Source organism: Elephantulus edwardii, unplaced genomic scaffold (assembly GCF_000299155.1).
Source record: "Elephantulus edwardii isolate Elephantulus edwardi_28Jun2011 unplaced genomic scaffold, EleEdw1.0 scaffold00039, whole genome shotgun sequence".
NCBI lineage: Eukaryota > Metazoa > Chordata > Mammalia > Macroscelidea > Macroscelididae > Elephantulus > Elephantulus edwardii.
The window spans coordinates 21,137,416-21,161,233 of NW_006399789.1; the positions used below are offsets into that span (position 1 = coordinate 21,137,416).

Here is a 23,818-nt window from a genome sequence, read left to right on the forward strand (position 1 = left end):
TCTGAGGTTGTTATGATACTGAAAGCTGTGGCACTGGTGTGTCAAATGCCATAAGGGTTACCCTTGGTGGACAGGATTTGTCAGAGTTTCTAGGTTAACAGACTTGGAAACAGGATTGGCATCCACTTCTTAAATAATAGGTATTTGAAAACCCTATGGACTATACAGGAACAATAATAGTTACAGAACAGGGTTCAGATCTTTTGTTTATAGGTCGCTCTGAATTGTACTACACTCAAAGGCACTTAACAACAACAAGGAAATTTATGTTCTACCATTTCTGACAGATGTATGTTTTTAAGGAATAGTTTACAGTAATCTTTTTCATATATCTAATAATGGAAAAAAATGCTGTGCTAAACTATAAACAATGTTTGCAGTAAAATGAGGCATCTAAGCTTTATGAGAGATTTGCAGAGGCAAATTGATTAGGTTTGGGGGATTTGCAGCCAAAGAAATTGCAAATGAAAAGCAGAAGATGCTGGTGAAAAATTATTAGCAGTCAGCCATTCATTTTACTTCCATGGTAAAAGCAATGAAGCCAGGCAGGTTGTTTAATAAGTCAAGATTATTGTAAACTGAGGGAAGATTGCTGTAAAATTCTCTATCAAAATAAGACAATATTTTTATACCTAGGTCATTTAAATGGAAAGTATGGTAGATCTGGGAAGACTTTTGATCTGGCTATGAGTGCTTCTGCCTAAGGCCAAAACAGTTCCTAGGTAGGAGTCTGGAGTCTAATTTGTGTGTAGCTTCTTTCCTCTTTCACCTACACCTTTAACTACCAGAAGTGTACCATACACCGGAAAGGAACTCAGTAAATGTCACCTTGAACTGTATACTTTAACTTTAAATCGTTGCTCCAGTTAAATACAAATAACAGAGGAGGGGAAATACATTTTATGAAGTTTCTTTTGCTTTCTTTAAATGTATACCCTTTTTTTCAGCTAAATTTAAACCATAAGATCAGAGTTGCAGTATTTTAAACCTGGAAGAGGCTATATAGATAATTTATTCTATTCCTTTGACTTGATCTCATTTCAGAGGTGAAAAAAGAAAAATCTAAGCCACAGAAAAAACAACATGGAAGTTACCCTATAAATCAAAACCAATAGGAAACTCAGAAAAATTCAGATTTCTGAGTATTTCCCACTCTACTGTGGATTAGAAGTTTATACTAGCCAACTCTATTGTTAGGTACAGCTGTATTGGCTCCATTCAAAGCAGCTTTATGAATCATGGAAGGAAACCTCCCTCGAGCCTGCACCATCCTCCCAATCTCTGCTGGGCTGTAGCAGCCATGGTGCCATGTAGCATATTGCACCCCTCCCCCAACCCCACTTAAAGATTTAGTAATTTTTTTTTCAGTGCGGAAGGGTAAAAAGCGGTTTCAATCCTTTCTCTCCAAAGCATCAGATTTCTAAAAAAAGCTGACACAAAGTACTTTTGCAACAAATATAATACAAAAATGGCAAGACTATGCAAATAGGGCACAAAGCCAAACTTCAGAAATGAACTACAGAGATAAAGATTTAACAAGGTACCTATTCTAAGATTAGACTCTGGTACTGCAGTCTGTTCCCTCCTAGTGGTGTAGATACAATTTTGACCTCAAACCTTGCCCCTGCTGAATTGCACACCTGCACAGGCAAAAGAGAGTGAACTATGTGGCAATTCTCAGGTTTTTTTGACAAAGTATGTTAAGTAAGACAAGCTCACTCCACCCCCATCCTGTTCTACTTCAGTTTCAGAAGGAAATGAAGCCACAATGAGAACAAAAAAGACGGGTGACACTCTGCCTTCTGCCTTCTCCCTCCCTTCTCACCACCCTCCCCACATCACCTCAGGTTGGCTTTGGTGTGACATCCCTGTCTGCCTCAGGGAAGGATGATGCAGGGGCGCTGCAACTGCACACAAGTGTCACCCAGAAGTCACAGGCTTCTGTAAGGATCAGATCTGTGTGGACCTCAACCCAACACAATGGCATTGTCGCTAGAAGAATTTGTCCATTCACTGGACCTCAGGACCCTCCCCAGGGTCCTCGAAATCCAGTCAGGCATCTATTTTGAAGGTAAGTGCTTGTTGGAAAGTGTTTATAAAGTCTTTGTGCTTGGAAATAGAATGTTTTAATGGCAAATATAGGAATACCATTAGAAGAAGTATGATCATAAAATAAATATTTAACTAATGAATAGTCAAGATTAAATAGTGTCAGAGAAAGGACAAACTTAGATAGGACTCTTAGATAGGTAGTGATTAGGAAATGAGTCAAGTTTCTTGAGAGTTTAGTTAGTCTCCAATGATCCAGTACAATGGTAAATTATTTGTCTTTTGTTTCCAGAATTGACTAGAAATAAGTACAAAGTTGTTAGGGTTTTTTTAATGTTACTAGATTAGAAAACCCCCCAGTTTTCATTAAAAAACACTACCACAAGAAGCAATTATAAGAAAAAAGGGAATCTTTACCTAATTCTTTACCTTCCAAATGCTATTTATATAACCACTTACCTTACTCTTTCAATACTCCTAACTCCTTTAAATCATGACATTCTGGTTTCAAAGATGTAGAAATTGATGTGTATAATTTTCAGGATGATAATTTATTTTAAAAAATTGTTGAAAATTAGAGTTGAGTTTAAATTTTTAATAACAAATAATTGAGTTTTTGGTATAATTTACCATGTTAATTTATGTAAAAGAATAGAAAAGCCTCCATTGTATACCTAGCATCTTTAAACAACTTTAATTCATGCATGAGATGGACTCATTTTTGTGCAAATATATGACTTTGGTCACAAGAGTAACAGAATTGGGAAGGTAGTAGACTGAGGTCCAGGTAGAGACTTTAGCCAAGTCTTTACCTTTCACAGCAAAACAGTTGATTATATATTACCTTAGGAAATAAAAGATTTGACAGCTATCAGATCCAGTACAAGTAAGAAGTTGGTGCACGTTGTCATTAGTTTACAAGTGAGCTAACTACTTGGAATCAGAGTATGTTTAACATATATGAAATTTTATGAAATGCCTATGTACCACTAAAGAAAAAGAAACTCATCTGCCATTAATCGTATTTTAACTCGTAGTGATTGTATGTGTGCTGGAGTAGAACTGTGTTTCGTAGGATTTTCAGGAGTTGATTTTTTGGAAGTAGATCACCTAGAATTTCTTTCATGAGCCTTTGGTATGGACCCAAACCCCTTAGCCTTTCATTTAATAGGCAAATATACAAACCATTTATGCCCTGTAGTGGTGCCTGTGTTTTTAAGTTAGTCTTAAGTAATTTTTCACATCATTGCTGTTGTTTTGATGTAAATTTTTTCTTTATATTTAGGTTACAAAGATATTTTCTTATTTTTATCAGAGTTGACTTTTATATTTAACATTTAATTTTTAGTCCTTTGGATGAGAATGTCGTCAATAAGTATATAGGGATCCAATTTCAGTCCTTTACGTGTAATAAACCTGATTTTGACCATTTGTTATCATTGTTGGGTGTCAACTGCAACTGATGGTTACCTTATTTATGAACAACTGGAAGCTGGCCCTATCTTGTGCCTGCCTCATTATCCCTGCCATGCTAGAACCCACTGGTACAGTCACTGCATCAATCCATATTGTTAGAGCATCTTCCTCTCTTTTGCTAGTCCTCTACTCTCCCACGTGATGCTTTTTCCTAAGGATTTGACCATATGCCCAAAGTGTAAGAAAGAAGTTATGACATCTTCATTTTTAAGGAGCAGTTTGGTTGTGTTTCCTCTGAGGCATACTTGTTTGCTCTGTTGACAGTTCGTGATAAATTTAATATTCTGACATAGTCTATAGGGAGTTGCATTGCTAACCTAAAGTTGGCACCTGGGAGCTCAAATCCACCAGTAGATTCTCTGGAGAAAGATAGACACTCTCCAGTGTGAGTAAAGCCTATGAAAACCCAATGCAGGCACAGCTATGAATCAGGTTCAACTTTGACTGCAATGAGTTGACATTATTGTTGTTTTGTGCTGTTAAGTAGGGTACGACTCATACCCTATGAATAACAGATGTGAATTATGTTCTGTCCTGTGGTAACTCAGTACCATTTATTAAACTAACCACCCTTTTCCCATTTCTTGTTGTTACCTTGAAAGTGTCACATTTCTGTCCCTCCAGACAATGTTGTATGACTTACACTTTCCTAGATTTTATTAGGGTCGAAATGGCAACACTTTATCTTTTAGATTGGAAGCAGGAGTGGCATCCACTTTCTAACATGCCTCGGGAAACTCTATGAACTTTGATAAACATCTATAGTTGTAGAGGGGCTTCAAGTTTTTTGTTCATAAGGTCACTATGATTCATGCTCTACTCAAAAGCAAACAACAACATTTCTGAAATATTAAACAATATAATAAAAGATACCTAATTAAAAAACTGGGGAAAAAATTCTGCAGTCAAGTGGGAACAGCATTATAGCTGATCCTGCAGTGGTTTCAGAGGCTCTAAATCACATAGGAGAAGATTGCCCATTTTTATTCTGTGGAACCACTGTTGGATTGGAACTCTCAGTGAGGTGAGGTCTTTGGGTTATCAGCTCAATGTGCTAGGGACTAGGCCCTAGCAGAATCCTTGCCTCCAAGGAGCAGCCTGGTTTCACCCTCTCTAGGTCAAACTTGTTTGTTACCTAAGCAGTCCATGATATTCAGTACTCTTCTCCTACACCACAGCTCACCAATTCTCTTTTTAAAATTAATTTTAATGAAATTATATAGCTTCTATTCTATGAGGCCAATTTTCTTTTAAATTTTCTGTCATTATCTTTCCTAGAGGAAAATAAAATCAACACAGTAAATTTATAAGTCAATTATTTCTATTTCAAAGTTGATTTATCTCTTTATAGACATGTATAATGACAGTTGTTTGGTGGCATTGTCTTTGTTCTTTGTTTTAATATATGATGAGTCCTTAAGGAATATAACTGGAATTTATAATGAAATTTATTGATTTTATAGTTAATTAGGAAGAGTTGACATTTCTATGTTAAGTTTTAGGGAATTCTGATGACTTAGTGGTAAGAGTTGCACTGCCAACCCAATGGTATATGGTTTGAATCCAGCAGCTGCTCCATGGAAGAAATATAGGCAATCTTTTCTCAAGCAATTTCTTGTTTCTGAAAGCCCACTGGAGGATCACCTATGAATTGGTTCATACTCTGTGGTACACAACAACAATAACAAATACAATGAGGTTTTACAAGAGAATAGTTATATCTTTTCAAGCTCAGAAGACCTTTTATCGGTTTGTTGCTGTTGCTATTATGTGATATTGAGTTGCTTGTGACCCTACGTACAACAGTTCTGAACCCTGCTCTATCCTGTGCCAAACTTACTGTCTCAAACTACCTACCACCATTATTCCAGTCACTAAATCAATACGTCTCATCAAGGGTCTTCCTATCTTGCACTGTTCCTCTATCCTCCCAAGCATGATATCCCTTTCCAAGGACTGGTCCTTGCAACAAGCCCAAAGTATGTCAGATGAAGCTTCAGAATCCTTGCCTCCAAGGAGCAGCCTGGTTTCACCCTCTCTAGGACAAACCTGTCTGTTACCTTAGAAGTCCTTGGTATTTAGTACTCTTCTCCAGCACCCCAGCCCACCAATTCTCTTTTTTAAATTAATTTTAATGAAAGTTTACATAGGCTTAGGGTTTCCATTTATTCATTGTTGTACTTTTCTCCCTGCCCCCCTCATTCTCTCTTCTCTTTAAAAAGTAAAAGAAAAATTTTTTCATTGCTATACTTGGACCAGGAGATAGTCATCAGAACAGAGCAAGGGAACACTGCATGGTTCAAAATTGGGAAGGGAGTACGCCAGGGATGCATCCTATCTCCATACCTTTTCAACCTATATGCATAACAGATTATCCAGGAGGCTGGGCTCTATGAGGAGAAATGTGGGGTCAAGATTGGTGGACGATTTATCAACAACCTGCGTTATGCAGATGACACAACTCCACTTGCTGAAACTGAAGAGGACCTGAAGCACCTGCTGCAGAGGGTCAAGGACTGCAGCCTCCAATATGGATTGAGGCTCAATGTGAAGAAGACAAAGATTTTCACCACTGGACCAACTGGCAGCATCAGGATGGATGGTGAAGAGATTGAGATTGTACACAGCTTTAGTTTGCTTGGCTCCACAATCAACAGTCTTGGCAACAGCAGCCAGGAAATTAAAAGGCACATTGCCGTGGAAAAGTCTACTGTTAGGGACCTCCCCAAAGTACTGAAGAGCAATGGAGTCTCTCTGGAGACTAAGGTGCGTCTGATACAGGCCATGGTCTTTACAATCACTTGTTATGCATCAGAAAGTTGGACAATGACCAAGGAGGATAGAAGAATTGATGCCGTTGAGCTGTGGTGCTGGAGAAGAGTACTGAGAATACCATGGACTGCTAGGAAAACATATTCGTCCTGGAAAGGGTTAAACCGGGTGGCTCCTTGGAGGCAAGGATTCTGAGGCTCGGTCTAACATACTTTGGACATGTTGTGAGGAGAGACCGGTCCTTAGAGAGGGACATCAAGCTTGGGAGGGTGGAGGGACAGCGCAGGAGGGGAAGGCCCTCTATGAGGTGGACTGATTCAGTGATTAGGATAATTGGGATGGGAGTGTCAGAGACAGTGCGATTGGCACAGGACAGAGCAGAGTTTAGGGCTGTTGTACATAGGGTCACTATGAGTCGCAAATCACTCGACGGCACACAACAACAACAACAACATACAATCCCTCCCCCCCAAGTCCACTACATTGTGCAGCCTTAATTCTGGACTCCTGTCATGACAATAATACCCAATCATATATCCCTTTTACACAGTCCTCTCCCTCATCTGTTTCAATGCAGTATACAATATTTATCCCCTCTTTCTCAGACTTCCCTCAACCCCTATGTCAGTTCCATTTTACAGTAGTGGCCCTATGAAATATTTGTCCTTTTGTGACTGAGATAATTCACTCAGAAATGAGGGTCACTCATTTTGAATAATATTTCATGAGTTCCTTATTTTTCAATGCAGCATAGTATCCCATTATGTGAATATACCAGAGCTTCTCTATCCTTTCTATCAATTTGCTTATGGGCACTTGGGTTGTTTCCAACTCTTTGCTATTGTGAATAAAGCAACAATAAGCATGGGTGTGCAACCAATTATCTTTATATCATCCCTAGTCATTGTCGAGGTTTCTGACACATGGCAAATAATGGTTAAGACTGTGGCCTGGATCAGGCACACTTTAGTCTCCAGACTGACATAATTTCTTTTCAGTACTCTGGAGTGGTCCTTGATAGCAGAATTTCCCAATGCAATTCATCTTTTTTCTTTCTTGACTGCTGGTATCAAGAGTGTTGATTGTGGAGTCAAGCAAACTAGCAATCTCAATCTTTTCACCATCTATTATCATGTTACCAATTTTCCCAGTGATGAGGTTCTTTGTTTTCTTGATGTTGAGCTTCAACATATAATGAAGGCTTCAATCCTTGACCTCCTGCAGTAAGTGCTTCAGTCTTGCCTCAGTTTCAGGAAGCAGGGTTGATGTCATCTTCATAATGCAGGTTGTTGATGAGTCTTCCTCCAATCCTGATGCCACAATCCTCCTCACAGAGCCCAGCCTCCCTGATGATCTGTTCTGCATATAGATTGAAAACGTATAGAGATGGGACACATCACTTCTGTATACCTGTTCTGATTTTGAACCATGCAGTGTTTCCTTGCAATGTTCTGATAATTGCCTTCTGGTCCAAGTATAGATTTCACATAAGCACAATCAAGTGTTCTAGGATTCCCATTCCTTTCAGAGTTAGCCACAGTTTGTTGTGATCCACATAGTTAAATACCTCTGCATAGTCAATGAAATACAGATAGACATTCCTCTGATACTCTGCTTTGAGGAAAAGTCCATCTAACCTAGCCTGCACACCTGGCAGTCCTCTGTTGATGTGCTGTTCCAGACTTTTTTTGAAAATTTTTAGCAGAATTTTGCTTGCATGTGATATTAATATACTCTTTGGAAACTTCTGCACTCTGTTGGGTCACCTTTCTTTGGAATGGGAACAACTATAGATCTCTTCCTATCATTTAGCGAGGTGGCTGTCCTCCAGATTTCTTGGTACAATTTGGTAAACACATCCAGGGCAGCGTCTGTTTACAATGCAATAATTTAAGGGAGGAGAGAGAAATAAGTAAGTTATACAAGTGTTTGAAACAAAGTTTTTCAACACTGGGCCAATTGGCAGCATCAGGATAGATGGTGAAGAGATTGAGGTTGTCAACAACTTCAGTTTGCTTGACTCTACAATAAATACACTTGATATTAGCACCCAGGAAATTAAAAGACAAATTGTATTGGGAAAATCTGCTGTCAGAGTCATCTCCAAAGTACTGAAGAACAATGATGTCTGTCTGGAGACTAAGGTGTGCCTGATACATGGCATGGTCTTTATAATAACTTTCTTTGCATAAGAAAACTGAACAATGACTAGAGATGAAAGAAGACAATTGATGCTTTTGAGCTGTGGTGTTGCAGAAGAGTATTGAATATACCATGGACTGCTAGGAGAACAAACAAGTTCATCCTGGAGAGGGTGAAGCCAAGCTGCTCCTTGGAGGCAAGGCTTCTGAAACTTCATCTGACATACTTTTGACATGCAGCAAGTCAGGATCCTTGGATCCTTGGAGAGGGATGTCATGCTTGGAAGGGTGGAGGGAAAGCACAGGAGAGGAAGACCCTCAATGAGGTGGATTGATTCAGTGACTGGGTTTCATGGGAATAGGTGTGTCAGAGACGATAAGATTGTCATGGGATAGAGCAGGGTTTAGGGCTGCTGTGCATATAGTTGGTATGAGACGCAGGTGACTCGCTAGCATGTAACAACAACAACAACAACAACAACAACATCCAAGTGTCCAGGTCTTTCATTCATAGGGTCACTATGAGTCACCTACAATTCAATGGCAATTAACAACAACAACAACATAGCGAGATAAATTTTCAAAAGAAAATCTAAGCAGGAGTGGCATCCACTTCCGAAATAACATGCCTCTGGAAACTCTATGAACTTTGATAAATGTCGATAGTTATAGAGGGGCTTCAGGCCTTTTGTTCATAGAGGGTCACTATGAGTCACGCTCGACTGGAAGGCCATCAGCAACAATAACAACATCACTCTGGTTAAGAGACAGATATTGTAATTGTTTTCGATTTTTCATCTTAATCTTTTCTCAAACTTTATCCTCTATCTTCCCCCAAGGGACAACTATCATGACTGTCTACATATGAACTAAATGGAGCATTATGGAGTTAATTCTTTTTCAGGTTAGCATTTGTGTTCAACATTGTGTTCGTGAAATTGACTCAAGTGCTTCTATTATTTTCAGTGCATAAAATGTTCCATTAAATCAATACACCATGATTTACGTTCCCATTTTACTAGTAACATAAATTGGATTATTTCCATTGTAGTGTTATTATCAGAACATCATTTAATATATTAATGATTGTATGTAAATACTTTTCCACTGAGTATGTATGTAATTACTGTGTGTGAAATTGTAGCATGAGATGGTGTGGATCTATTCAGTCACTGAGGCTAATAAAAAAACCCTGTTTTCCTAAGTGATTGCATCAGTTACATTCCTATCAGGGTTCTAATTAATCTCCATTTCTGTTAACACTTGATATTATCAGTCTTCTCAGTTTTTGCCGATCTGTTAAATGTAATGGTATCTCCCTGATGATTGATGACATTAAACAACTTTTCATAGGCTTATTAGCTTTTTGAATATATCCTTTAGTGAAGAAAATCTTTAGACTTCATGCTCATTACAAAGAAAAAGAAAGAAAAGAATATATTTTTCCCCCAGAAATAGCTCATTAATGATAGACTTGAGGAGCTAGGGCTAAGCTTCTTTGAAGGATAGAATCAACTAGTGGCTCCTGGGAGATGGGTCAGGAAGTACCCAGTAGGGACTTCAGAGGGAAGATGGAAATATCTTTCCATGGGATTTAGAGATTTAAATACCTAATTGGGTATCTATGAGTCAGTTCTGACTCAATATCAAAGAGCTGAATTGAATAGCATTTTTAATAATCTTGAATGTATTCTTAATTTTGCTCTTTCTGTAACTTTTGAAATTACTTATCTTTTTCTTTTACATTGATTACTCTTTGAATGTTAAGCAAAATGTCTACTTTCAGGGTAAAACTAATTTAATAATATATTGTCGGATTTTGGAAACTTTACATGGATTAAAATTAGGAAAGGTGTGTATCAGGGTTGTATCTTTGCTCCATACCTATTCAATCTGTTGGGATGTAATCCATATTGAAAGCTGTTATCGTCTGCAGTCAGTGTTTCAAGTCCTTCTCACTTTCAGCAAGCAAGATTATGTCAACTGTGTAGCATGTACCACATTCTTCTTCATAAAGTGGAGCTTCTCTAGTGACTTGCTCAGCATATAGATTGAATAGATATGGAGACATGATAACATATTGAAGCACAACTTTTCTTGATTTAAACCAAGTAGTATTTTCTTGCTCTGTTCAGACAATAGCTTCTCACACACTGGATCAACAGGCAAAATCATGATAGACGGAGATTGAAATTGTCAACAACTTCATCTTCAATCCACAATCAACACCCTTGGCACCAACAGTCAGGAGATCAGGAAATGTATTGCACTGGGAAAGTCTGCAGTCAGGAAACTCTCCAAATTACTGAGGAGTAACAACGTCAGTGTGAAGACTTAGGTGTGTCTTATTCAGGCCATGGTCTTTTCAATTACTTTCTATGTATCTGAGAGCTGGACTGTGAATAAGGTTGAGACCGGAAGAATTGAGGTCTTTGAGTTGTGTTGTTGGAGATCAACACTAAATATCCCATGGATGGTCAAAAGAACAAACAGATATATCTTGGATAGGATGCAACTAGAGTGCTCCTTGGATGCAAAGATGACAAAGGTTTGTCTCATATACTTTGGACATGCTATTAGGAAGGGGACACTAGGCTTGGAAAGGTGGAGGGTCAGTGAAAGAAAGGACAACCATCAATCGGATGGACTGATACAGTGACTGTTGCAACAGCCTTGAGTATGTCTAAAATGATGAGGGTGGTACAGGATAGGAGAAAGTTCAGACCTGTTGTTTATAGGGTCACTATTAGTTGTGCTCAACTCAGTGGCACTTAACAGCAAAAACAACAACAATTCAATCTGTGTGCAGAGCAAATAATTTGAGAAGCTGGAATATATATGAAGAAGAATGTGGCAACAAAATTAGAGAAAGGCATAACAACGTGCAGTATACAGCTGATACAACTTAGCTTGCAGAAGGTGACGAGAACTTGAAACACTTGCTACAGAAGATCAATGACTACAGTGTTCAGTATGGATTATATCTTGGCATTAAGAAAGAAAAAACCCTTACCACCATACCAAAAGGCAACATCATGGTAAATGGAAAAAAAAATTAGGTTGTCAATGATTTTATTTTGCTTATAATCACAATCAATACCCAGGGTAACAACAGTTAAGAAATAAAAAATCATGCTGCATTGGGAAAATCTTCTGTTAAAGACCTTTCCAAAATTTAAAGAGCAAAGATGTAATTTAAAGACTGAAGTGTAGTTGATCCAAGGCATATTCATTTCAATTACTTCCTAGAAAGTTGAGACAAGAAATAAGAATTGTAGATGAATCAATGCCTTTGAATTGTGATATTGGGGAAGAATACTGAATATCATATGGACTTCCAAATGAACAAACATGTTTGTCTTGGAGGAAATGCAATTAGGGTGTTTCTTAAGGGCAAGGAAACTTGGTCTCACAGCCTTTGGGGATGTTATTGGGAGTGACCAATTCTTAGAAGAAATTATCATGCTAAGAAAGGTGAAGGGTCAGAGAAGGAGAGGAAGATTCTCAACTAAACGGACTAATGTGGTAATGATGTGTAACACATCAGAGAGACCGGAACATATCAGAGATTGTGAGAATGGTACAGGTAGAGTTGCTTGTAGCCATCGTGTACTATATGCTATCCAACAACAACATCATCATTAAGAAATTATATTGATAATGTCCTACTTGAGTTCTCATAGGAACATCTTGTGTAGCTGACCTGCTTTTCTATTCTTCTAAGTATTTTTTTTTAATTTGGTTTTGGCTCTTACTTAAATCTTTGGTAGATTCGTAAATGAAGCCAGTCTGGACTGAAATATTTATATAAATATATTGTAAATTTTGGCTTTGATTTTTACAAAATAGTAAAGTCTTCTCTTCTATGAGCATATTTTATTCTTATTTTTAAAATAATATTTTAGATAATTTCTGATTTTGATAAAATGAAATTTCTGTAGAGGTTTTATGTTCCCAGGTTATTATCTAGAATACACCTACATGTATGGATATATATTGCTGTTTGGGGTGATACTATATTTCTCTTTTTATCCAAGGCCTTGAAACTAAAATTTTATTGTAATAATTTCATTTTAATCAAGATTTGAATTGTGTACAAAGTTGTACCATTGAATTGAGTACAATTCATAGTGACACTATGAACAACAAATCTGAACCCTATTCTGTACCATCCTCACAATCTCCAACACCCTCACGCACATTGCTGTAGTCATTGTGTGAACCCATCAGAGGGTCTTCCTCTCCTTTGAAGGTTTCCACCTTCCCAAGCATAATGTACCTCTCTAATAAATAGTATCTCCTAGCAACATGCCTAAGGTATGTGGGAGGAAGTTTTGTCTTCTTTGCCTTCAAGAAACACTCTGGCTGTGCCTTCTCCAAGATACATTGACATTTCATGATCTATTCAGCATTCTTCTGCTATACTACAATTCAAAGGCATCAATTCTTCTGATATCCTTATTCATTTTCCAGCTTTCAGATATGTAACTAGTGACTGAAAAGACCATGGTCTGAATCAGGCATACCTTAGTCCTCAAGTTGAAAGTATTACTCCTCAGTTGTTTGGGGAGGTTCATGACTACAGACTTTCCTAATGCAATATATCTCCAGATCTCCTAACTGCTCATACCAAGTGTATTGATTGTGGATCCAAGTAAAAGGAAGTCATTGATAGTGTCTATATTTTCTTCATTTGTTGCAATGTTGCTTGTTGGTACAATGGCAAGCATTTTTGTTTCCTTCATTTTGAGTAGCAATTCATATTGAAGGCTGTAGTCGTTTATCTTCTGCAGCAAGTACTTCAAATCCCCCTTAATTTTCACAGGCAAGGTTGTGCCATCTGTTTGTAATGAAGATTATGGATGAGTCTTCCTCTGATTCTGGTGCCATATTTTTTTTCATAGAGTCCAGCTTCTAGAATAATCTTCTCAACATGTAGATGGGATAGCATGGAGAAAGAATGCAACTCTGATGCACACCATTCCTTATTTTAAACGAAGAGTGTTCCCTTGATCTGTTTGCACTGCAGCCTCTTATTTTGGTATAGGTCTCATACCTGCACAATTAAATGTTTTAAGAGTCTCATTCTTCTGAATTTTAGTCATAATTTTTTATGATCCACATAGTCAAATGCTTTTGCATAGGGAATAAAGTACATAGAGACATTTTTCTGCTGTTCTTGTTTTTATCCAGGATCCCTCTGACATCAGCCTCTTCTAAATCCACCATGAATGCCTGGAAGTTCTCTGTCTATGTACTGTACTGGCCATTTTTGAATGTTCCTTAGCAATATTTTGCTTCTTGTTGTTACATGCCATTTAATTGCCTGTGACTTATAATGACCCTATGTGCAATACCTCTGAACCTACCCAATCTAGAGCCAGTCTCACTGACCCTGACGTATCTATCCACATTGCTCTAGTTATTGTATCCATCCCTCACATTTGGGATTTTCTTCTCTTGCATGATCCCTGCACCTTTCCAAGTATGATGTCCTTCTCCAAGGGCTCGTCACTTCTGGCCAGGTGCCCAAAATATGTGAGATGGAGCTTCAAAATCCTCCAAGGAGAAACTTGTTTCACCCTCTTCAGGATGAACCTGTTTGTTCTCTTGGCAAACCATGGTATGTTCAACACTCCTCTCCAACACAATGACTCAAAGGCATTAATTCTTCTTCTATCATTTTTTAGTCACTGTCCAGCCATCTGATGCATAACAAGTAAGGTATGTATGTTAATGATATTATTTGTTAATGTCCATGTTCTGTTGGATCACCTCTCTTGGGAATAGGAACAAACATGGGTCTCTTCCAGTCAGTGAACCAGGCAGCTGGCCTCTAAATATCCTGACATAGACTGGTGAGCATATTCAGAGCTGCATCTGTCATTTGAAACATTTCTATTGGTATCCCACTCATTCCTGTGGTTTTGTTTTTTGCCAATACATTTGGTGCAGATTGAAATTCTTCCTTGATTACCATTGGCTCCTGGGCCGGAATTTAAAAATACAAGCTTTCTAAACATTGGACCATCTTCAGCAGCCATCTCCTTTCTGGGATTGGCCCTATGACTATCTGACCTAAGGCAGAGAACCACTGTTCTAGATGAATAAGGGTGCAACTGGGCTCCTCACTTCGGTGAAGGAGCATGTCTGAAGGGCCTGTGCCCTCGTCCATGCAAAACTCCAGCAGATCCAGAAAGTTTTCAGGCATGGTCCACCATGGCTTGACTAAGAGAACACCCTGAGGTGACATCCTTCCATGTTATCCTCTGTTGTGACCAATTATTGATACAGTCATTCTGTATATTCTCTTCATCTTCTTTTGATGTTTCCTGGATTATTCAAGCTTTTGCTCACAGCAACCTTAAGAATTTCAACTTGAGGCTTGAATTTTTCAGTTCTTTTAGCATGAGGAATCTTCCATTTTTGGTCTTCAATTCTAGGTCTCTGTATACTCAGTTATAGTCATTTGCCTTTCCCCCCTACCTTCTGAAATATTTTATCCAAATCTTTTATTTCAGCATCTCTTCCCTTTGTTTTAGCTTCTTAACCTTCTAGTGCCATTTTCAGGGTATCTTCTGACATGACATTGCTGTTAGAATCATATAAGTACATTTCCCTGAATTTTTTTGTACATATTATGGCCCAGAAATATTAAAACTTACTCCAATATATTGTTAGGCATTCCCTTTTTCCTCAATATTATTTATGACCCTAGGCTTAGAGGTCATTGTTTACTGTGATGTTGTTGCTGTATACCATCGAGTTGAAACTGACCAATAGGTGACTCTCCAGTAAATTTTAGAGGTAACTGGAGGAGAGGAGGCAGCCCATTCTTCTTCTGCATAGCATCTGATGGATTAAAACCACATATCTTCTGGATTGAAGCACAGATTCTTACCATTAGACTACCAGAGCTTCCTATAGTTAGAGGTTGTATATAATAATATTGATTAATAGGAGCTCTGGACTTTTAGATTTAAAAACCCCCAGCTCTCTATGACATGGTGAAGAATTACTAGTTGTAATTCTGTTGTTCTGAGGTGCATTCAAATCAGCTCTGACTTACAGTGAATCTCTATATAATAGAGGAATCTCCGCCTGATCTCACACCCTCCTCACAATCTCTGCTGTGCTCCTCCCACTGTTGCAGCCGTTGTGCCAATCCGTCTTGAGGCAAATAGTGAATGATCCTGCATTTCTTATGAGGAAGAAAAGACCAAGATGGATGTCAGATGAGACTCTGAATATTGTCTTAGAGTGCCGAGAAGTCAAAGCTAAAGGAAGAATTAAAAAATTATAGAGCTGAACAGAAAATTTCAAAGGGCAGCTCGGGTTGACAAAACAAGGTATTATAATGAACTGTTCAAAGAGCTGGAGTCAGAAAATCAAAGAGGCTGAACTCTCTCACCATTTCTTAAGCTGAAGGAAATGAAACACAAATTCAAGCCACAAGTGGCAATACTTAAGGATGCTTTGGACAGAATGTTGAATGATCCAAGAAGCATTAAAAGAAGATGGAAGGATTATACAGAGTTACTGTACCAGAAGGAATTGGCTAACATAGAAGAAGTTAATGAAACAACCTATGAGCAAGAGCCTGTGGTGATGAAGGAGGAAGTTCAAGCTGCTCTGAAAGAATTGGCAAAAAACAAGGCTCCAGTAATTGACAGGATACCAATTGACATATTTTAACAAAAGACGATGCCCTAGATGTGCTCACTAAGTTATGCCAAAAAATCTGGAGGACAGCCACCTGGCCAGCTGACTGGAAGAGATAAATATTTGTTCTGATTCCAAAGAAATGTGACCCAAAAGAATGTGGAAATTATCAAACAGTATCACTAATATCACATGCAAGCAAGATTCTGCTGAATATTATCCAAAACCAACTGAAGCAACAACATCAACAGAGAACTGCCAGATGTGCAGGGTGGGTTTAGAAGAGGCTATAGAACTAGGGATATTATAGCTAATGTTCGATGGATCTTGGCAGAAAGCAGAGAATATCAGAAGAGTGTCTAGCTTTGTTTCATTGACTATGCAAAGTCTTTTGACTGTGTGGATTACAACAAACTGTGGTTGACTCTGAGAAGAAAGAGAATTTCAGAATATTTGATTGTGAAACCTATACTTGAACCAAGAGGCACTCGTCAGAACAGGAGACACAGCATGTTTCAAAATTGGGAAGGGTGTCCACTAGGGATGTATTCTGTCTCCATACCTTTTAAATCTGTATGCAGAACAGATAATTCAGGATGCTGGGCTGTACCAGGAGGAATGTGGCATAAAGATTGGAAGAAGATTCATCAACAACTGCATTATGCATATGACACAACCTTGCTTGCTGAAACTGAGGAGGACCGGAAGTGCTTGCTGCAGAAAGTCAAGGACTGCAGCCTTCAATATGGATTGAAGCACAAAAGATTCTCACCACTGGGCCAATTGACAGCATCAGTATGGATAGTGAAGAGATCAAGATTGTTAACAGTTTTAGTTTGCTGGCTTCACAATCAACACTCTTGGTACCAGCAGCCAGGAAATCAAGAGACAAATTGCATTGGGAAAGTCAGCTGTGAGGGACCTCTCCAGAGTACTGAAGAACAATGACACCAAGCTGGAGACTAAGGTGCGTCTGATCCAGGCCATAGTCTTCGCAACTGCATGCTATGTGTCAGAGAGCTGGACAGTGACTAGGGATGATAGAAAGAGAAATGATGCCTTTCAGCTGTGGTGCTGGAGAATAGTGTTGATTATACTGTGGACTGCTAGGAGAACTGCTAGGTTCATGCTGCAGAATGTGAAACTGGGCTGCTCCTTGGAGGCAAGGATTCTGAAGCTTCATCTGACATACTTTGGGCATGTTGAAAGGAAGGACCAGTCCTTGGAGAGAGACATTGTGTTTGGGAGGATGGAGAAACAGCACATGAGAAGACGACCCTCAATGAGATGGATCGATTACGTGATTAGGGTAATGGAAATATATGTGTCAGAGACAGTGAAGTTGGCACAGGATAGAACAGGGTTTAGGGCTCTTGTACATAGGGTCATTATGAGTGACATGTGTCTCAACGGCACATCACAACAAAAAAAACAAAGATTATTGCTAGTATGGATAAATAGTTGTGATTATTCAATTATTAAACACAAAATTATGAGATCATAATTATTTAAGCTGTATCAAGGAAGTCTTATTCATTCCAATTGCTTATTTTTTTATTTCTTAAATTATGCATTTCTCTGTAGATTTTTAACTTTTATTTAATTTACAGCAAATGTAAATATCCCCCCCCCTTCTCTCTGTAGAGTTGACCAGATCCTTTAATTCTCTGCTAAACTGCAGTGGGCACTGTTATGGTTGATAACCATAGAGAATATAGAATTAAAATTTCTGCTTTAGGTATGATGTGCTATGTTTTGCTATTTAATCTTCATTTAATCAAGAAAGTTTCTATTTATTATTTACTTCCTAACTATTTTCATAGCACATAAATATTGGTTCTAATCAATGCTACCTGTTAATGTATTGAGTTATATTTAAAGGTTTTCCTGATGTTTAAAAAAGAATTTCCTCTTAAATATGCTTTTATTAAAAAAGAATATAAAATTTTCAGGTTTGAAAAAATTTGCGCTGTTGTTTGTTGATGTTGTTATGTGCCATTGAGTCGCTTTTGACTCATAGCAACTCTGTGTACAACAGCCCTAATCCTCTCTCTGTCTGTGCTAGTTCCTCTGTCTCCAACACACCCATCCCTGTTACCCCAGTCACTAAATCAATCCACCTCATAGAGGGTCTTCCCCTCCTGTGCTGTCCCTCCACCCTCCCAAGCATAACATCCCCTTCCAAGGACTGGTCCATCTTTGTAACATGTCCAAAGAATGTCAGACAAAGCCTCAGAATCCTTGCCTCCAAGGAGCAGCCCTATTTAAACCCTCTCCAGGATGAATCTGTTTGTTTTCTTGGAAGTCCATAGTACCCTTAATACTCTTCTCCAACATCAAAGCTCAAAGGCAGCAATTCTCCTTCTATCATCTCTAGTCATTGTCCACATCTCTGATGCATAGCAAGTGATTTCAAAGACAGTGGCCTGTATCAGGCACACCTTAGTCTCCAGAGTGACACCATTGTTCTTTAGTACTCTGGAGATGTCCCTAACAGCAGTCTTTCCCAATGCAATTTGTTGTTTAATTTCCTGGTTGATGGTGCCGAAAGTGTTGACTGTGGAGCCAAGCAAACTAAAGCTGTGAACAATCTCAATCCCTCCACCATCCATCCTGATGCTGCCAATTGGCCCAGTGGTGAGAATATTTGTCTTCTTGCTATTGAGCATTAATCCATATTGAAGGCTGCAAATATTACATTATTTAAACAAAATTAAACTGTCAGGGTTGTACTCTCTCTCCATACCTATTTAAGAAGCTGGACTTTATGCAGAGAAATATGACATCAGGATTGGAGGAAGACTTCTCAATAACCTGCATTATGCAGATGGCACAATCTTGCCTGCTGAAAGTGAGGAGGACTTGAAGTATTTGTTGTAGAAGATCAAGGAATGCATCCTTTGGTATGGATTGTATCTCAATGTCACAATGTCAATAAAGCGAAGATTCTTACCACTGGACCAATAGGTAGTATCATGATGGATGGAGTGAAGATTGAAACTGTCAATAGCTTCATCTTGTTGGATCCACCTTTATACCAGCATTCAGGAAATCAGGAGATGCATTCCATTGGAAATACTGCAGTCATGGATCTCTCCAAATTATTGAGGTGTAATGATGTCAGTTTGAGGACTAAGGTGTGTCTGATAAGGTCATAGTCTTTCTGATCACTTACTATGCATCTGAGATCTGGACAATTAATACGGATGATAGAAAAAACAGTTGATGCCTTTGAGCTGTGGTGTTGATGGTGAGCACTGAATATACCATGGACTGCCAAAAGAACAAACAGACATCTTGGAGAGGGTGCTGCTGGAATGCTCTTTGGAGGCAAGAATGATAAGGCTTCACCCTCACATACTTCGGACATGTTGCTAGGAGGGATTATTCCTTGGAGAGTGACATGATGCTTGGAAAGGTGCAGGGTCAGCAAAGGAGAGGAAGACCTTCGACCAGTGGATTGACACAGTGAGTGCCACTATGGGCTTTTGTGTGTCTGGAAGTGTGAGGATGGCACAAGACAGGACAAGCTCCAGATCTTTTGTTCATAGGGTAATTATAAGTCATACACAACCTGATGGCATCTTATGACAACTACAACAAACAATTTTCCCACCCTGTGCTTAAATCCAATATTTACTTATTTATATTATGTCTTGAGTGAAAGTTTACAGACTGGACTGGGTTTTCATTCAAGCACTCATATACATTTTGTTTTATAACATCAGTTACAATACTTGCAAATGTAATTGTATTTTCCTAGCTTCCTTCCTATAATTTTCATTTACATTAATCTTTTTATGCTAATTCTTCTGCCTTTAGGTCTTTATTTGCATTTGTATCTTAAGTAAAGTAAGCCTATTACTTGCATTCCTTCTCTTACATTTGATTTACATTCAAGATAACACTCACTTCCAAAAATGAATATTCATTTGGTAAAGTAAATTGCTCTTCTAGCATGAAGGATGAAGAAATATGTTAAAAGTTCAGAACTCTGTTGCCTGCCCAAGTTTCAAATGAAATTCAATTCTAAAATCAACTTAAAAGTGTCAATATTTCCTTTGTATATGATTTAAATAGTCTTCATAATATTCCTTAAGGTAAATATGATACTTAATCAAGCTACAGCATATATTGGCCAAAATTATTACTCCGCAGGTTATTGTTTGCTTTTGTGTGCTGTTGAATTGAAACAAACTCATAGTTAACCCTCCAGTTGAGTTTCCAGAGACAGTGAATCATATAGGAGGAGATTGCACATACTCCTCCCAGGGAGTTGCTGGTGGATTCGAACCTTGTTTCTTTGGAACTGTTGTTGTTTTTAGGTACTGTCAAGTTGAGAACAACTCATATTGAAATCATTAACAACAAATTCGGAACCTGCCCTATCCTTTGCCATCCTCATGATACACTTAAGACTATTGAGCAGACTCAATCCATCTTGTTGAAAGTTTTTATCTCTTTCACAGACGCTCCAACTTTACAAGCATGATATCCATTTCCAAGGAACAGCATCAGCTAGCAAAATATCCAAAGTATGTGAGATGAAGCATCACCATCCTTACTTCCAAGGAGTATACTGGCTGCACTTTTCCCAAGACATAGCTGTTGTTTGGTAGTCTGTCGTATATTCAGTCTTCTTCTTTTTTGTTTTTTTAAGTAACATTTTAACTTTACATTGGTTCACTTAAAAAGTTGATATACACTGTTTTTCACACTGGATCTTTCCAATTTCCTTTATCCACTCCTCTCCCCACCCATCAAATTGTGTGACACTATGATTATCTCCCTGTCCATCCTCACCCCTCTGCTCCTACCCTCCCTCCCTTGGATCCTCATACATGTTTTACTAGTTCTATCAGTGTTCTTTTCTAACACTGTGACTCAAAGACACCAGTTCTTCCTCTGACATATTTATTCATTGTCCAGGTCTCAGATGCAGAGCAGGTGATTGAGAAGAACATGTTCTGAGTCAGACACACCTTAGTCTTCCAACTAACATCATTGTTCCTTAGTAATTTGGAGAGGTTCTTGACAGTGGATTTGCCCAATGCAATATATCTTCCTATCTCCTGACTGCTGGTTCCAAGGGTGTTGGTTGGTGTAAGATGAAAAGTTGACAGTTTAGTATTTTTTCCATCTTTATGATGCTGCTTACTTGTTCTGTCTTGAGGATACTAGTCTTTTTGATGGTGAGATGCAACCCACATTGAAGGCTGTATTTTTTAATCTCCTGCAGTAAATATTTTAAGTCCTCCTCACAGCAAGAAGCAAGGTTGTATTATCTGTATAACGTAGATTATTGATGAGTCTTCTTCAGATTCTGATACCACATTTGCCTTTGTAGAGTCCAGCTTCTTTAATAATATTCACTATACAGACTTAATAGATATAGAGAAAGGATGTAACCCTGGCATACAGATTTCATGATTTTGGACCGTGCTGCGTTCTGTTTTCTTGCTCTCCTCACATAACAGCATCTTGGTCTACATGTAATTTTCATGCGAGCACAATGAAGGGTTCTGAGATTACCATTCTTAATTATAGCCATAGTTTGTTATGATCCACACAGTTAAATGCATTTTTACAGTCCATATAACACAAGTGGACATTCTTCTTGTATTCTTTTTTTCAAGTTATTAACCATATGACATGGGCAATGATATCCCTGGTGTCATGACCTCTTCTAAACTGAGTTGGTAGTTTTATATCAATATATTGTTCTATTAGTTTTTGGATGATCTTCAACAATATATTGTTTGCATATCATATGATATAAATTATAGTTAGATAATTTCCGTATTCTGCTACATCAATCATCTTTCTTGGCTATGGGAACAAATATAGACCTCTTCCAGTCAGTCAGCCAGACAACTGTGTTCTAAATTTCCTGGCATATATTTGTGAACACATCCAGGACTGCATCTGTCATTTGAAACATTTAAATTGGTATCCCATCATATCCTAGACCTTATTTTTTTGCTGGAGTCTTCAGTGCAGCTTGAACTTCTTCCTTCATTGCAGTTGGCCCTTGTTCATGTGGTAAGTCCTGAAATTTTTCAGCATTAGCCAATTCTTTTGGTATAGGGACTTTGTGAATTCTTTCCTAACTGTAGTTGCTATTATTATTACCTTTATTACTAATATTTAATAAAGATTTGTTAACTATTTCTAAAAAGTAAGATATAACAAATTTTAATTCACCAAGCTTCATATGGCAGTATAAATTAAATATGGAAAAATATTTAACTATAGTATTATTGATAAAACCACCTAAATAAATCAAAGAACAATGTTGAACTAGAGACTTTAAAAAAATTACCCTGGGGTGCCTTAAAGATTTGTTAAAAGGACTCACAAAACTCAAAAGAGCTGTTAGACTCGTGATTATGGTTGTTAAGAAAAAGAATGCAGATTAAATGAGCTAAGAAAAAAGGTGACAGGGCAAAGCCTAAGAGAAATAAAATAGGAATAATCAGTTCACAACGGAAGGGTCAAAAACAATGATTATTTCCCCCAAAATAATGTGTAACAACACATACAAAGTATGGGATTCACAAAGGTTGCTGCCCAGAGACTTTACTGAATCTTGTCACATGGGCCAGGACATCTGGGTGGCATACAGTACTTAGTGTGCAGTTCCTTAGTAGGTCAAACAGGCTACACAGTTCAGAGCCCAAATAAAACAAGCATTAATCCAGTAGTACAGTATTAGCATAAATTAGCACATCTCAAGTTCTCAGGCATATTATGACACATTTATCAAGCAAGATAATCAAAGAAATGATAAGTTATCACCTGGAAGCCTATCAAAAGCTATCCTCTCTGAAATTTGTAGGGTTTGAGAAATCCTTGCATGCTTAAATAACCTTCCTTTGGACAATTTTCTTTAGAAGAATTCAATAGCATGGTGCTAATAATGTTAAGGTTGCAGGCTTGATCCCTCTATAGGCCAGGTTGCAAAATTCTATCACGCAACAACAACATATATAAAGGAAGAAAAAAAATATTTGTATTCAAGTTTGAAGGAGCTGTACTGGTGTAGTTCATGGAGAGTTGGAGCTGCTAATCTGAAGTCAGCACCCCTTTGGTGCATCAAGGAGTTGGATTCCACCAAGGAAAATGATAAGTATGTAAGTTGTGATCTTGGAACGCCATTGAAAGGCGAGTTAGGAGTTGATTCTGATTTGATGTCAATGAGAGTGAGCACCAGATTCAAGCTTGATTCATTTTGAGTTATCCACACTTGCTTGAAATACAACCAGTAGAAGGATTAATGAACTTTTTGCACAGGTATAAAACATACCGAGAAAGACTCAGCTTGAAACATTTCTCTGTAGGTCAAGTGAGAGAGTTAACCAAATAGTCATGTGGGTGAATAGTGTTCCAAGTTGAGGGGACAGCTTGAGAAAAGTGTTATGGTAGAAACATGAGGAAAGTGAGAATTCAATAAAATTTTATGTTGATGTTGTTGTTATGTGCCGTCGAGTCGCCTGCGACTCATAGCGACCTTATGTACAACAGCCCTAAACTCCGCTCTGTCCTGTGCCAATCGCACCATCTCTGACACTCCCATCCCAATTATCCCAGTCACTGAATCAATCTACCTCATAGAGAGCCTTCCTCTCCTGCGCTGCCCCTCCACGCTCCCAAGCATGATGTCCCTCTCCAAGGACCAGTCTCTCCTCACAACATGTCCAAAGTATGTTAGACGGAGC

General features: G+C 38.2%; 1 protein-coding gene across 1 annotated transcript in view; it reads left to right on the forward strand.

The window, feature by feature from the left end:
* Positions 1 to 1,849: 1,849 nt before the first annotated feature.
* The window catches only part of THEMIS (thymocyte selection associated), a 329,386-nt gene continuing 307,417 nt past the window's right edge, over positions 1,850 to 23,818 (forward strand). Inside the window, exon 1 of the mRNA XM_006885033.1 lies at positions 1,850 to 2,071. Within this exon, the coding sequence (XP_006885095.1) occupies positions 1,981 to 2,071 (91 nt within the window). The 5' untranslated portion in view covers positions 1,850 to 1,980. The remainder of the gene's footprint in view (positions 2,072 to 23,818) is intronic.